The 15,965-nt window shown below is 55.9% G+C and overlaps 1 protein-coding gene across 2 annotated transcripts; it reads left to right on the top strand.

The window, feature by feature from the left end:
• The first annotated feature begins 455 nt into the window (after nucleotides 1-455).
• LOC130610967 (carbonic anhydrase 9-like) lies at nucleotides 456-15,757 on the top strand. Of its 2 annotated transcripts, XM_057431205.1 has the most exons (12): nucleotides 456-672; nucleotides 7,472-7,501; nucleotides 8,702-8,872; nucleotides 10,980-11,122; nucleotides 11,836-11,928; nucleotides 12,220-12,286; nucleotides 12,606-12,763; nucleotides 12,863-13,004; nucleotides 14,895-14,918; nucleotides 15,096-15,125; nucleotides 15,256-15,349; nucleotides 15,498-15,757. In XM_057431205.1, exons 1-12 carry the CDS (start codon nucleotides 552-554, stop codon nucleotides 15,559-15,561), a joined length of 1,137 nt encoding a protein of 378 aa, XP_057287188.1. In that variant the 5' UTR covers nucleotides 456-551; the 3' UTR covers nucleotides 15,562-15,757. The 2 variants fall into 2 exon arrangements, with proteins under 2 accessions (XP_057287188.1, XP_057287189.1); XM_057431206.1 differs by lacking the exon at nucleotides 14,895-14,918.
• The last annotated feature ends 208 nt before the right edge of the window (nucleotides 15,758-15,965 follow it).

The following is a 15,965-nucleotide window of genomic DNA, read 5'->3' as shown; positions in this document are numbered from 1 at the left end:
GCTGAGGAGAGGGAATACCTACAGCTGAGGGGTCCCAACCCCAACACTGAGGGGAGAAGACATCCATGGCCAAGGGGTCCCTCACTCATCACTGTGTTTGAGAGCCTCTCGACTGAGGGATCACTCATCCATCGCTGAGTTTGGGGACCCCCATGGATGGGGGGGGGTCTCCCACCCGTCACTGAGGACCCCCATGGCTGAAGGGTCCTACACCCATCACTGTGAACTGAGGACACCGAGTGGTCCATCACCCGTCACTGAGGATCGGGGACCCCTGCGCCTGGGCGGTGCCGCCCGGGACCACCGCGGAGTGCTCAGGCACGTCCCGGCGGGGCCGGGGTGGGCAGCCCGGTGCCCGCCGCGGTGCCGGTCGCTCACCGAGCACTCACCTGGCCGTGGTGCGCCGGGCGGGCGGCGCAGACTTTGACTCCAGCCTCTATAAAAGGTAACGGCGGTTGAGTCAGAGCCGCCGCCTCCTCCCCGCCCGCTCTCACGTACGCGCGGCCGGGCGGACACGGAGCAGCCGTCCCGCACCCGCGCACTTGCTGGAGATGAGCCGCTCCGTGCTGCGGGTCTGCCTCTTGCTCCTGGTCGCCCTGGGCCGCGCTGCCACCGGCAGCGAGAGCGACCAGGACCAGGGCGCGGAGGAACGCACGCACCCTCCGGGGAAAGGTGAGCAGGGGGTCCCCATCCTGCGCGGGGCACCCCGGTGCTGGGTTTGGGGTCCTCTGTGCACGGGGCATCCTGATGCACGGGGCTCCCCGAAGCACAGTTTGGGGTGCTTGGGAGGTCTGATGCATGGAGCACCCCAATATTGAGTTTGGGGTCCCTGATGTAAGGGGTGTGCTGATGAGCGGGGTTCCCCCTATGCTGGGTTCGGGATGCTTGATGCATAGGGCACCCCAACGCGCGCGTACTGGATTGGGGATGCCGAATGCTTTCGTGGAGTCCCCGATTCTTGGGAGCTCTCTCCTTGGTTAATTTGGGGGGCTGCTGTACCTCGCGCTGCACGTTAGTTAGGGGCCTAGGTGTGCCCCTGTGCGGGGTGTCCCTGTGGGGCTGTATCCCCCCAGTATCGCTCAGTTGGAGGAGCTTCATTCCCCCCCCCAGCACGTCCCTGCCTTTGTCCCTGCTCCCGCCAACTCCTGTGCAGCCCGACCCCTGCCCAGGGGCTGGGGCTCCCGCTTGCGTCCAGCCCTTTTCCCCCACTAAATCCTCTCTGCATCAGATGAGGGGGCTCACGGATGCTGGGGTAGGGGCAGCCGGGGCCGTGCAGCCTGTGCCTTGTACGGACCGACCGGAGGGTCCGGCCCCGGACCCGAGTGCGGCGGGACGGCGGCTGGTCCTCTTTGTCCTGCAGCATGGCCTCTTCCCAGCGGGGTCCGCCGTGCCTGGCCCTGCATCCGCGTTATCCCCGCACAGCGCAGAGGGGACGGGGTCCTGCCCCGCTGCGGAGTTGTCGGGGATCTGCCCCATGATTGCTGATGGGGCACGGGGGACGTGCGTGAACTCAGCGCTGGGTGCTATGGTGTGCTCCCCCCAGCCGAGCACTGTCTTGCTGGAAACGCGGGGGCTTTCAGACCTCAGGGTCACTGTTTCGGAGGAAAAGTCCTGGGTCTTTGGTCTTGGTTCCTTTTCTGACTGGGCACCGTGGCGCTGCCAGTGCTCAGCAGGGAGTCTGGGGCAGTGCCATAAACTTGCTCGCATGAGGCTGAGACGTTCCTGATCCTGGCTCCACTCTTCATCCCAGCCTTGCCAGAGGGGTTGTTTCCCCAGTTCAGCCTCGCAGTGCGTCCTTGGTTTTGCCTCTGGAAAGAAGTTGCCCAACCCGTGCCAGGACAGCTGCCCTGTGGTGCAAACCAGCAACCATTCGGTGCCAGGAGTTGCTTTTGTTATTGCAATGAATCACATTTCTCACCAGAGCTGCTTTTGCCGGGCTGAGCACTGGACGGAGATGGGGATGCAGATGGCCCTTGCCACAGACATGAAGTAACCCAAGGCCACAGGGTGGGAGGGCACCAGGCATTCAGCATGAATTCAGCATACTGTTGTGGTGCTGTGGCAGCGCGGTTTGGGATGGGTGGGTACAGAGCTTGGGATGGGAATGGGAAAGGGAAGCGAGGGATAAGAAGTGGCGCTGGTGTAGGTAAGGAACAGCCAGCCTGGCCCGTGCTGTATTGCTCTAGAAGCTGAAGACCTGGCTGGTCTCAGGAGCAGGTCTTGGCTGGGATCTACCAAGGCTGCTGCCAGCGCTGGGAGCTGTGTGTCTCAGCACCACTGCAGGGCGATGTCTGGGCTCCATCCTCCTTGAGGCTCGTGCACAAGGTGGGGCTGGTGGCCCCCACCCCTGGACACCCAGCACAAGCTGGGGCTTGTCCCTAAGGCTTTGCCATGGGGCTGCTCTCTGAAGAGCCTCTGGCTTGCTCAGTCCCGTGTTACAGGTGTCTTTGGGAAACAGCAACTTTCTTTGCCATTGCAGCCTGAGTCCTCTCTCCCTCCTATTCAGACCTGTCCTGCTCTGTGTCCTCTTCTTGCTCATTCCCTGATGCTCTTCTTCAGCTAAGCCCATTTCTCTTGCTTAATATCCCATATTCATCTTATACCCCAGCTCCAAACACTGATTTGTCCCCTGGGTTTTCCCCATTTCTATCCCTTCAGCTGGGATGGCCCTTCCTCTGCAGCGATGTGGGATTGTTTCCTTTTTCCTGTAGCATTTGCTGGGACAGTTGGGTTCACAGTGAGCAGGGATGTGCCCTTGAGTAAAGCTTGTCCTGTGCCTTCCTCCACCCAAACACTTACCCCTGTGGTGTGGAGCTAGCCTAAACTGGGGCCCTGTAGCCCCAGAGCACAAAGAACAATCCCTGTGGTGACCTGCACTGCCAGTGGTAGATTAAAGGCTGATCCTCAAGGCTTGAGTTTATAAACACAAAGGGGCTTTAATGAAGCCGGGCTTGGGAGGAATCTGTGCTCCCATGGACAGCACATGGGGTGGTGCCCTGGGCTGAAAGGACATGAGTGCTGCATGGGGTGTGTGTCTGAATGGGGAAACTAGGGCTGTGCTGGCAAAAGTAGCACTGGGTTGGCACAGCCGTCCCATAGAGAGGGTCCCTGTGGGCTTTGGAAGAAAGATGCTGGGGTTGTACAGACCCCCTGCCTGTGCCATGGCCTTGGGAGCTGGTGGTGGGCAACATGAGCACAGCATGGCAGCGAGGTAGCTTAATTAGGTTATTGCTTTCAAGGGACATGGTGCTGAATGTGTTTTGTACGCTGGCACCCGGGTGCTGTGGCTGGTCCCTGCTTTGGGACCTGCACTTTGTGCATCTCTGCATGTCCTGGCACGTCCTGGCTCACTGAGCACCAGGAATATCACCTTGATTTCCTTTTTCTCTGGGCCATGTGCTCCACTGGGACTGATTTGCAGACAGGTGCTGCTTAGTGCTCTGTGGCACATCAAGGTGCCTCTAACCTGGCATCCCCTATAAACCAGCCTCATCCTGTAGGGCACTGACCCAGGGCAGGGTCCCAGAGGGCAGGGGAAGCTCTGGCAGGATCACTGTGGCTGAGCACAGGACGCAACGTACTCAGCTGATAAGAGCAGGGTGTCTGAGCTAGGTGCGAGCCCACTCTCCTGCCCATCACACACAAGCCATCAAACTCCTGCTGGAATTCCAGGCAGGTGCCAATGGCCACGTTGCTGTCAGGCAGCAACCGCACTCTGAGTGGCACATGCTGTCAGTGTTGTCAGGTTCCCTGCAGCAGCCTCAGGCTGTGTGCCCCCTAAACTATGAAAACCTGAGGATGGAGAGGGCAGACACATAGGGCAGACCCTCTGATCACCCTCCTTATTGCCTGGCTCTGCCTCTTGCTCCGTGCAAATGATCCTGAGCCCCCCAGTTTTGTGGTGCATCCCTATGTCCCCATGACTCCTGGGAGCAGCTTGCTGCATTGGTGCCTTTCCTATGTGGGATTCGCAGCGTCCTGCGGTTGTACTGGCTCCTCAGCCTGCCAAAAGCTGCTCCGGGCTGCAGGACATGCAGAGCAGCACGCTGGTAATGGCAGCGTCTGCCTGAACTCGGCAGGAAAGTGTTGTTGGATGGTGTTGGATGTCAAGGAGGGAAGGAGGCTGGCTCTTGCAGCAGCGCCGGTATCCCAGAATGGGAGGGCCGAGAAGCAGTGAGCAACAGGGGGAGAAAGCATAAAGGAGGGAGTAAGTGAAAGGTGAAATCTCAGGCTGCTGGGGGAAGGTGTGTTTAGTACTTAGCTGGGTCTGAGGGGTTCTGCATAGCTGTGCACGGAGCCTTTGTCACCACCAGCAGCTCCTGTTGGTACCCTACTATGGTTTTCTGCTGGGACCCCTGCAAGGAGCCCTCTTCTTGCTCATCAAAGCAGCAAGGTTGTTTCCCCCCACATCTCTGTATGCTCAGAGGTAGGGCAGGGCACGCAGGGAGCTGCAGCACCCACTGCCGAGGTGCAGCCACGTCTGCTGTGGTGAGAGGTTCAGCAGCAAGGAGACCTGTCTCCGCGCGGCTTTCCGAGGGAGAGGACGTGCTCCGGCGGAGGGGAATGTGGGAGGCAGACTGGAATTATGCAAATCGACGTTTTGGAGCAGGGTAGCGGGTTAATGTTCATGACAAAGGGCTGCGAGATTGTGAATGCCCCCAAGTGGAAGGGACCGGAGTATTGCAGGGCTCATCTGAGCCATGCTGAGGCCGGGGCAGATGCTGAGCATCCAAGCTGGGCTTGCCTTGATGCTCTCTTGCAGCCCTTGATGCATGTGCCAAGGGGACCCAACCCTGCACAGATTTGCCTTGAGATGCTTCCTCGAGTGGGTGGCCGCAGCTGCGCCCAGATCCATGGGATGGGGAAACACACTCAGGTGGCCTCAGTGCATGGGTAAATGCTCATGGGTCCTCTTGGCTCTGATGCCAAGAGACCCCCAAAGAAATCCATTGTGTTGGGGTGGATTGGACTGACTCCTGGGTACAGCTGCAGCCTCCAGGGTGTTCAAAGCTGCTGAGCTGAGTAGTGGGAGGCTGTGAGGAATGTCCAGACCCCCCTTGGCTGTGGGAAGCACAGCGGGATGTGGGAGCCGGGGTGGGTGGCACTGTGCTGACACAGCAGGCAGGTACCAGCATGGTGCTATTGCTCAATCCACAATATGATGTTGGAGCTGCTTTCTGTCGAGGCAGGGTCCCTGGAGGCAAGCACAAAGTGGGGTGCCAGGGCAGGCAGCGCCAGTTGAAGCATGTGCAGAGAGTCAAGGCATCACGTACCAACCCTGGGCTGCTGTGCCTTATGTGTGCTGCGACTGCCCCAAAGCCAGTGCGTCTTGGGGCATTTCCAATGCTGCAGGAGGGGAATCCTTCCTAGAAAGCAGCAAACATGGCTCTTGTGTGCAAGCCATGGCCACCTAGTGCAGATAGTGCAGGCAGGGCAGGAGAATGGGGACAGGATGTGGTGTTGTTTCCAGAGGAGCATCCGTGTACTCTGGATTCTGGTGCATAGCCAGTGTCCAGGGACAAGGTAACCCTCATGTGAGCAGGGTGGGCCGGATGAATGCTGGGTGCACCCCAGGGCAATGCCATTCCGGCAGGCATGGCGAGAGCATTGCAGCCTGTTCCAGGGCACACGTGTTCCTGCCTGATGCTGGCTTGCCCAGCCCTCTGCTTGCTGCCCCTTCTTCATATGCCTTTGGGAGTACCCCGTGCCCAGGCAAGTGACTCCGAGCATCACTCCTGAGCGTCAGAAGTGCTGCAGAGATGAGTCACTGGTGATGGGAACAGCCCTCTGGGCTCCTTCCAGCAATGATGGGTGCCCCTGGGCACCCTCCATCCATTTTCCAGCCTGGTTTTGCCATGGCAGCTGCACCAGAGGCCCCCAGCATGCCTGGATCCTTGCTGAGAGCAGAGCAGGATCCTGCTGAGCTTGGGCTTACATAGGACATCTGGGCCTGGGAACGCGTGCCTCTTCCTTTCTCACCCCTGAGCTGGAATCTGCTCCTATTAATAGCAAGTGGCTGTCGATAGCTGCTGTCAGCAGCAGGGAAGGGGACCAGAGCAGCTCCCCTCTTTTGTCCTGGCCCACCAAGGGACAGAGATGCACCTACTAAATGCTCCTCCATGTCCTTCATGCTTGAAGAGCTGATGAAAGTGAATGTTATGCTGTCCCTTGCTGTCGGATGTATGCACCTCTTTGCCCCAGGCCTGTCCCAACCTGGTACCCTCCATTCCTGCCCTTGTGGGCTGGTATGTGGCAATAGCCTGTCTGCAATGACCAGCAAGGAGAAATCAGATGTGGAGCCCACACATTACCTGTCCTGCCAGTCACGGCAGGGGCATAATCCTTATGGGTCGTGTTTCCCTGCTTGGGGCAAATCCAAACCCTGCAACCCTTTGCCTGGAGTTGGTTGCATGAAGAAGGGCTGGTGATAACCAAGGTGTTTGGTCATGAGCAAGTGAGTAGCAGCTCTGGGGCACCTCTAAGGCCAGCTCCAGTGATGTGCTGGGAACGTGGGCATTGCTGGCATCTCTGGGGAAGAGTGATGGTGCAAGAGCTGGTGTGTGGAGTGCTGTCATTCCCTCAAGACCTGCCCCGTGGAGGCTTGCCTCCCTCTATATCTGGGGACACCCCCAGCCATGGGAGGACACACCAGGACACATCCTGCCCTGCTGTGGCCACTGTGTGATACAGGGCATGCAGAGCTCCTGGCATGGGCTTTTCCTAGGGAAAGAGTTTGAGCACAATAGGAACCTTACACAGTTCTGTGTGGGAATCGGGGTGGTCGGGTGAGTTGGGGCCAGGGGTTGTTGGGACAGGATGCTCACTCTGGCCAGTTTTCTTGTTGCCTTCTAACCCCATGGTAGAGACACTCACTGATAAGGAAGATTAGGTTTTAGTGCTCATTTGCTTCCCCTGCTGCCAGCCCTAGTGGGAGGAGGGTGTCTGCACAATGCAATGCCCAAACTCCTCATGGTGTAAGAGATGCTTCCCCCCACACCTCCAGCATTTCAGCATCACAGGAGTGCCATCAGGACAGGAACTTCCCTGGCTGCTCTTGCTTACAGAGCCTGGGCAGGGAAGCTGCAGACCTGCCTCATTAAGTGCTTTGTGCTGGGACAGTGTGAGGTGTTGGCTGCGCCGGGGTGGCTGCAGGAGCTGCTCAGTGACGAAAGCCAGTATCTCTTATTTTTCCATTATAAGGATGATAACAAAGCGTCAAGCCCTGGGGTTTTCCCTCTGACCGACATCCACGGGAGACCTGACCCTGCTCGGAGGAGGCAATGCCCTCTGGGAGCATCCCCCTTTTCTGGGCATGGCAGGAGTGGGACAGCAAAGACACAGAGGGGAATCGAAGGCAGTGGGAGCCCAAAGACCTGCCGCTGGGTCTGGGAATGCTGCCTGGTGGAGGCGTGTTTGCTGCCAACCTTTCCCTTCCATTCATGTGGGTTTTTCTCTTCTCTTTTTTTTCCAGGTCTTGGCCACACTCACTGGAGCTATGAAGGTAAATACCCTGCAGTTACTCTGCTTTTTTCCTACCACCCAGCACACCCTGGGCCTGAGCCAGCCCTGGTTAATGATTACAGGGCTCCTGTGCGCACTCCATGGCTCACCCTTCCCTCCTGCCTGACCCCATCACTTCACCAGTGCCCAAGCCTGGGCAGAGATGGGCTGAGGAGCCGGGGGCTGCTCTGATTTGAGCAGGAAACAAGGGCTCTAACAAGGGTTTCCCCAGCCCCATGGGTGTGGGGGAATACTCCTTGGGGCAGGGCTTCTCCCTGACCCTGTGCCAATGGAAGCAGGCTGCGCTCTCCAGGCTGGACTTGCAGCCTGTGCTGGGACTTTGACCTGCCCAGGGATTAGCTGTGTCCTCACCCCTTTCACCCTCGATCCCCATCATGCCTGGCCTTGCCCTCCCATCATGGCTTGGGGGCTTCTCCACAGCATCACTGCATTGGTAGCACTAACACATCCCTTCCCACAGCAGTGGCAGGCCAGGTCCCTGCACCATTGCTCTGCTCAGGACCAGAGGCTGGCTTGGACCTGCTAATGCACAGCTCCATCTTTACAGGGTCCTATGAGAGGCTGGCCTGCAGATAGATAGACTTGGTTTTGCACTGGCCCAAGATGTGCTAGAAGCAGTCCCCTGAAATGCAAGGGGAGGTTTCTGGGGCACCAGGCATGCGTATCCCAGCAATGGCACTGGGGAGATGCGGCAAGCAGCCACCCTAGCCGTGTGAAATAGCCCTCTGAGGGGCTGTACGGGTTGCAGTTAGCAGCCCATCAGACCTGTGGCTGTGGACTCCTGTGATTCCAGCAGCACTGTGGTACATGGCTCAAGTAGCCTGATGGGTGATACCTGCCAGAGGCCAGGCTGTGCAAGGCAGGGAGCGTGTAAGGAGCTGCAGAGCAGCAGGCTCTCGCCTTGCCAAGTCCACTTGTAAATGATCTTCTCGCACTCTTCCCAAACACCCCAAAAATAGACTTTCCTGGCAGCTCACCACGCTCCGAGACCTTTCCTGATACAGCTGCATGCAGTCACATGGGGGCACAGAGCTGCTCCTGAGCTAACTTGATGGAAACTAACCTTACAACCATGGCTTATTCCCTGGCTGGTGCCTGTCCCCTTCCCCACCACCCTCTAAACCTCCTTCCTGGCTCTTTCCCCATGTGGTCTCATTCCTTCTATTCCTCCCCATACCAGACCGGAATCGCTGGAGTGAGGACTACCAGGACTGCAGGGGCACCATGCAGTCACCCATCAACATCAATATGGCCAGCACCATCTTCAGCCCCCATCTGCGGGCGATCCAGCTCTCTGGCTACAGCCTGCCTGCCAACGAGAAGCTCAAGCTGAGGAACAATGGGCACACTGGTGGGTGCAGAGGCACAGGCTGAGGCTGAAGCACAAGCACAGCCTCCTGGCAGGACCCTGATACCCTTTCCTTGGGCTCTGGGCAGGGTATTCTCTTCCAGGCTGCAGTCAAGGTGACTTCAATGCCAAAAGGGAAGTGTCGGGCTGTTGAGCCTTTACAGGTCCATGTGCTTTCTTGGCTGGAGGGCCGAAACCAGGGCATGGAGAATTCACCACTCACTGCCTTTGGGAGCTGGCTCCAGGAATTAGTTAAAACCCACATTTCCTTTAAAATTGTTCCCTGTTGTTTCTGATCCAGTTTTGCACATCAGTCCCTCCCCTGCATTTCACTTTCAAAGAACTAGTCAGTCCCTGATGTGATTTAGCCTTACCTACCTACAGTCTTTCAGGACTTCTTTAAGCCTGTGTTTCAGGATGGCATCTCAAGATCTTAAGAAACTTCTATAGGTCTTTTGTTTCCCTTCCCCAGTTTTAGAATGTTTTTGGAACCCTGGACACACCTTATTAGCATTACTTTAGCATCGGTCTCACCATGCCACGTATGGAGGAAAAAACACATCTCCTTCGTGCTCACCACATCAGGGGATGCCAGGTCCTGGTTGCTACCAGCTTTTCCTGGGAGCAAGCTGAGTGTTTTGTGCATGCTGGTGTCTGCCAGTCACCGAGCTCAGGAAAGGTGATGGGGAAAGGGAGTCGCTGTCAGTGCGGTAAGGCACCTCCTTGCCCTGATAGCTAGCGAGATGGAGCTGACCTCTGTGTATAGCAAACTCAAGAGGTCAGACTCGCTATGCACAGTCAGATCAGCCACACAGTGCATGCTCAGAGCTTTATATTATGGCTTCCTGCCCTGCAGAGTTAAACTAGTTTTGCTCAGTAGTTGCTATTTTAGACACCCTGGCATCTGATGTTGCTTGGTGTTTAGAAAAGCAGTCAGAGCATTTTCATGGCGGGGGGGGGAAGCAGTTTCTCACATGGTTATAAGATGCCTGTTTTTTGTTCTGGCAGCTACCAGTCTGCTTTATGAAAAGCCATAAATAAATAAAACGTTGCAAGTCCAGTAAGATATTAGTACAGTCACTCCTTTTTGCAATATAAAGCATGTGTGCTGTATAAGCTTTTTCAAAGGCCTGAAAATGACTCAGGTAGGTGGTAGAAGGAATGCAGTGATTTAGATACACAATAGAAATGTGGAAGTAGATAAACTCCTGGGGAGGGAGCAGTCTCCCACTTCCCGTATTTGAGTTTTATATCTCTGAACCCAGTGGCAGGGAGCACAGCGCAGATGACTCAACACAGCTCTGTTACATGGTTAATCCCAAATCTGCACCCTAGCTCACTGAGGTGACGAAGGGACCCTTCACCTGTAAAGACAGAGGAAGGAAAAGAGCTGATATTAAAAATGAGGGGGGAAAGGTACTTAGAAGGATAGATCAGCTTTTCTCAGCGCCTAGGGATGCTCCTAGTATTTTTGCTGTGTGTGCTATTGGAGTTAACTCAGCTTTTAGATTTGCCACACTGCTGCACAAGAGAGCTGTCTAAACCGTATTAAAGTAAAATATAAAACCAAGTATGTATTTATGACACTCAAAGAGGCACAATTTTAGCTCTAAATGCTTTCAGAGCATTTAATGCTTACGTGCCACCAGCTCCACTGCTGTCACACACTCACAGGCTGCTTCATTTGAAAGGTCCCAGCTCGCCAAGTGCTGCAGCTCTCTCTGTCCAGCTGCCCTCATAGGTATTCAATGCTCTGCCAGTAGCTTTCTGTCTATGGTCTCTTTATTTTCAAATACATTGTTGGATAGCTGGAGCTGGCCCCTGGGAGCCTCTGCAGAGGGGTGCTTCACTTTCCACTGTTTTCATGGCAGCTATTTTCGAAGCTGATGCATTTACTGGGGTGTTACCGTAAAAGTTGAATGCTGCCACATTGGCACAGCTCTGGGTATTGACTTGCCCATAGCCTCACAAAAGGTGGAAAGCAAATTTGTTTGTTGTGCCCAACTTCCAGAAGCCCAGGATGATTCTTTCCCTTGAGACACCTCCTCCGCGTACCTGTGGGATGGACTGGGCTTTGTGTGGTGTTGATTGATCTATTCTGCTTCTGCAGTTGTTCTCGAGCTGCCACAGTCCATGGCCATCACTGGTGGCTATGCCCAGCAGTACCGAGCTGTGCAACTACACCTGCACTGGGGTGCAACAACAGGACCAGGCTCGGAGCACACCATCAACGGGCACCGCTTTGCTGCGGAGGTAAGGAGCCCTCGTGCCAGTGGATGCATCCTCTCCTCTCCTGGTTATGGGCAAAGAAGGTGCTGGAGTGCTGTATGCTCTTAGCACATGGCCTTGGTTGTCACTGGGTGACTGCTGTAACCCCAGCCAGGATCCCTGCTCCCTGGGCACCTCTGCAGCAGCAGAGTTCAGCGTAGGAGACCACACATTGGTGCTGAGCCAGACTTAATGATGCAGCCTGTGGTCAGAGGAGAGGAGGAGACCACGCTCCAGGATGCTCTGGTGGTCCTGTGTCCATGCCCCTGGGCTGATGGAGCAGGAGCTGTGGTGGTCCCCGGAGCAGGGGAGACAGTTTCGCGGGTGGCTATGAGCAGCCTGCTTTGGGCGCTGCAGGGACTGTTTACTCTGTACACACTATCCTCTTGCTCTGCCAGCTCCCATCTGGTTTTATCCCTCCTTCTCTAGCTTCTGTCCTCAAACTGAGCCTGGCTCTGCAGTACAACCTCTGGTATCTGGGGCAGAGTGCTGGTTTGCTCTGTCTGACCAGAGCAGATCCTCACTCTTGCTGCTTTGCAGCAGCACGTTATCTCAGTCCCAATAGCATATTCCCCTCCTAAGAGGGATGCTTGTCACGAATGCACTTTCCTTCCAGCCCTTGCTCCATCAGGCTGAAGTCCTGTGGGGATGAGCACCTCCTGACAGTGCCCATTCTGCATTGTGTGTTCCCCTTCCAGATCCACGTGGTCCACTACAACACCAAGTATGACAGCTTTAAGGAGGCCATGGTCCAGCCAGATGGCCTGGCTGTACTGGGAGCCTTCCTGGAGGTGAGTCCCATAGATCAGCCGGGGGTGAAAAGTGGCAGGAGCAGGATGAGGATGGGACTGGGGTGGGCACAGTTTGGGGAACTGACAAAGGTGCAAATGCTCCTGGGGAGAAGAGGAGGGAAAGGGCAATCCAGAGGGAAAAGCAACCCTGATAGGAGGAAGGTGTCACCAGGACAGGGTGTCTTTTACAGGGAATGGTACCTCCCTGCTGGCACTGCCATCACCAGCATCACTGGCTGGTCTCCACTAAGCCCTTGTCCTTGTCATTACCATGGGGTCTCTGTGTTGCAGATGGGACCAAGAGACAACCCGTACTATCAGGAACTCCTTGATCATATGCAGCAAATCCAAAGAGAAGGTAAGGCCCTGTCCCACACAGTTCTTGTCTCAGGGGCTGCAGCCCAGCAGGGAAACCTCCTGCACACAGAGAGAGGCTGCAGCAGGCATGTGCTCTACAGATGGGAGAAGGTGTGCACTGCACAGCTTGTACAGAAATAGCTCTCCAAGGTGCCCTCTGCTCGCACGTGCTTTCCCCTTCCTCCAGGACAATGCTGGCACCGATGGCAGCATTGTGGACCCAGGCACATGCAGTGCCAAGGTGCCCATGATCTCCGTGCTCGTCCTGCCTGTTCTCTGGGGGTTGTGCTGGTTAATTCCCACGGTGTTTATTCTCCCAGGTGAGGAAGTCTGGGTGCCTGGGTTCAACATTGCGAGTCTGCTGCCTGTCAACCTGAAATACTACTACCGCTACAACGGCTCTCTGACCACCCCTCCCTGCTACCAGACGGTGAGGTGGACAGTCTTCAACCAGACTATGATGATCTCTCGTGACCAGGTCTGTCAGGGCGATGAGCCCATGCACCATCCATGCATCCCACCCCAGTCCCCTGGCTCCCAAAGGCAGGATGCCTTTCTCATGCTGCTCTCCTTCCAGATGTTGAAGCTGATAACGAGCCTGAGGAACGATGATGGCAAACCTCTGCAGAGCAATTACCGGCAGATACAGAGCCTCCATGGGAGACTGGTGCTAGCGAGCTTCCAGCCCGCCTTCTTTGCACCAAAGCAGCTGCCTGCTGGTAAGGAGCGTATTGAGTGTGCTCAGGGTGCAGGGATGCAGAGAGAGGGCAAGGAGCAGGAGTTAAGGCATCCCGTCTCTTTAACCAGTATTTGCGTGGGTTAGCCTTGCCCACAGATGTTGTGGTCCTGCTGCAACCCTATTTCTGTGCTTCTTGCACCCTGCCCCGGGAAAGATCTAGGAAATATGTTATCCTTAGTTTTGCAGAAATAAGAATACCAGGACTAGGGATGTATGGCAGGTGCTTTTAAGGTCCTTTCCAACCCTAACTATTCTGTGATTTTATGCTCCAGGGCAAGCAGCTAGGTCCTAGCATCCCAGCTAGCTTCTTCATCCCCAAACACAGGAGGCAAACTGGGTAGGAGCTGCAGAACAGGCTTGCAGCAAGCACCCCACTACCAACCCCTGTGGGAAGGGCAGTGCACGGGACCCCTCCTGAAGGCTGTGCTCTGCCTGAGGCATCCCTGTCTGCCCATTCTCGGTTTGTCCTCGAAAGTCTTTCCTGCACTGGTGGTTACCAGCGACAAGTAGAAATTCCTGTTAGCCCTCAGGTGTGACTATCGCTCTGCATCACTGAATTCGTGCCTGTTGCTGCTTTCTGAGGTCATTGGCTTTTTTTCTGTCCAACATCCTGTTCCTTCTCTGAATTGAGGGCATTTCCTACACCTCTTGTCAAGGTGACTAATAGAATCAGCACACAGGCTTGGTCCCAGACCTCAGTAACCACACACCAAGTGCAAGGCACTTCCCTTCACCATCCCACCTGCAGCCAGCTTGCTAATGGCTGCAGGCTTTTAATCACTGTGGTCCTCAGCCTGGCTAGCAGATCCCCATGTGGCACAGCATCAAATGCTTTGCTGAAGGCGGGACAGATAAAAATCTACCGCATTTTCTTTGTCTAGAATATCACTTATCAAAGAAGGATATCGGGTTAGGCTGGCATGCTCTATCTTTGGTAAACGTGCTGGATACTTTATCATGTTTTCCATTTACCTCCAAGCTTTTCTTTTACCACTTTCTTGCAGAAGCTGTTCCAAAGCCTCCAAACACTGAGGCTGGTGCAAGGGGGGAGTTGCCCAGCCCACTGTATTTTACCTCCCTCTTCTTATTTGCTATTTCTGTTCAACAACCTCCACTTTAACAAAGCCTTTGCTCCTGGAATGCCAGGATGCTGCCCCAGCACTCCCAGACGAGATTACTGGTCCCTTGCCTTGTGTGCACAGCATTGTTGGGGTTTTTACCCCACCTCGCAGTGCTGGTAACTGCCTGCTTTAGGCCTGGAGTTAGTGTACACCAAGCTGGAGTGCCATGGAGTCACGTCTGTCTTTGCTTGCCAGCACAAGCACCCACACTTGCTGATCCTTCCCCAGCCACCTCCAGTCCAGCTCCTGCCCTGGTTGCTGGAAGAAGGCAGCAGCTTTCCCACAGCAGCCGCACAGCTGGATCCAGGCTGCAGATAGTGCCATTCTGTGTGATACCCGACATAATGCAGCTGCTTAAAGCCACGCTTGTCATGGGGGTAAATATTTGCCCTCTCAGGTCCCACACATGTGTAGGGGCCACTGAGCCATCCCTATGTGGGTGCCCTGCCAACAGTGGCTGGCTGCTTCCTTCTAAGGAGCTGCTCACCATCCCACTGCAGGCTGCTGCTCCTTTTAGGGGTCTCGTGGGGGGGTTGCTGCAGTGCTCAGCTTCCCAGGCCATAGGGGAGTTCATGGTTGGGCTCAGTGAAGCTTTTGTGCGGCCCCGAGATCCTTTTTGTACCCCCTTCCCTCAATGCTCCTGAGTGGGGTGTCAGCTCACAGCATCTTGAGGGGTTATGGGAGTCTTCATGACCTGAAGCCCTGAAGACTCTGACACTCTCCTCTTGACCCTGCTGTCTCTCTTTCAGGTACTCCCAGCTCAGCTGCAACAGGTAAGTGAAGGGCTGGCACAAAGAGGGGAGGGCAGCTGAGAGGGTCTCTGCCTGGGAAGAGGGGCCCTGACACCCATGTGCTGGGCTGGGGGGGGGTGGCTGCCATGGTGGGTTTGCAGGGCTGCCCTAGTATCCATGCAGCAGGCTTTCATCCTCTTGTCTTTGTCTCCTTTGCAGAAGAACACTCCAGCTCTTCATTTCAAGCAGGTAAGTGTGCTCAGCTGAGGCTGCTGCTTTTGTGTCCCCTCTGCCTTTGGGCATCAGCCCGGCACCATGTCTCTTGACCAGCAGCCACTGGGGACCAGCCCAGTGTAATGTGCCTGTGCTTGGCTTGCAGGGGATGTGCTGGCCGTGCTCTTCGGGGTGCTCTTTGCCATCACGGCACTGGCCTTCCTGCTGTACATCCATAAGCAACGCAACCAGAACATGCGGTGAGCAATGGGGAGCTGCAGGAAGAGGGGGCCTATGGGGTAGCATGGATCCTGGGCATGAGTCAAGGGTGATCTATTGGGCAGCAGGATGGGTTAGCAGGGACCCCCTGCCCACTCCAACACTCACCCCTCTTCTAACCCCGTCCAGGCTGGACTCGCCGATCAAATCCAAGGTCATCTACACGGCAGCCACCACTGAGAACACCGCATGAGCCCCGCATCTCTGCGGTGGCCCCTGCCACACTGGCTCAGCCTGTCACCCCAACCTCTCCTCACTCCCACCCCGGAGGTGCTCCAGCACCCCTCGGCTGCTCGGGCTGCCCCTACGGACTGGTTTCCTGGGGCAACATTTGGCCCCAGCAGATATTTTTGTTATAAAAAGTATAAAAACCTATTAAAAAAAATTAATAGTAAAAAGCAAAACCTTCCCATGGTGTCAGGCCTCTGTGCTGCTGGGCAGGAAAGGGCACTGGCAGAGCTGGACCCACGGTGGACAGGGGCGCACATCCCGGCAGAGACAGCATCAGCCTCCATGCCCTGGGCAGAGCTCCAGAGCAAGCAGCGCAGGGCTCCTTGCACAGCCCAGCCCTGCCCTCCATCGCTCTGGGACTTCTTC

This window comes from Pezoporus wallicus, unplaced genomic scaffold (assembly GCF_028554395.1).
Source record: "Pezoporus wallicus isolate ANWC-B61680 ecotype Strahan unplaced genomic scaffold, APGP_CSIRO_Pwel_v1 contig_12129, whole genome shotgun sequence".
In the NCBI taxonomy this organism is placed as follows: domain Eukaryota; kingdom Metazoa; phylum Chordata; class Aves; order Psittaciformes; family Psittacidae; genus Pezoporus; species Pezoporus wallicus.
This window is presented reverse-complemented; position numbering and strand designations above follow the sequence as displayed.

Coding starts and splice junctions, on each gene's coding strand:
- LOC130610967 (XM_057431205.1), top strand. CDS start 552: ATGAGCCGCTCCGTGCTGCGGGTCTGCCTCTTGCTCCTGGTCGCCCTG. Junction 8,873..10,979: donor GAGGAACAATGGGCACACTG/GTGGGTGCAGAG, acceptor CTGCTTCTGCAG/TTGTTCTCGAGCTGCCACAG. Junction 15,126..15,255: donor CAGCTCTTCATTTCAAGCAG/GTAAGTGTGCTC, acceptor CTTGGCTTGCAG/GGGATGTGCTGGCCGTGCTC.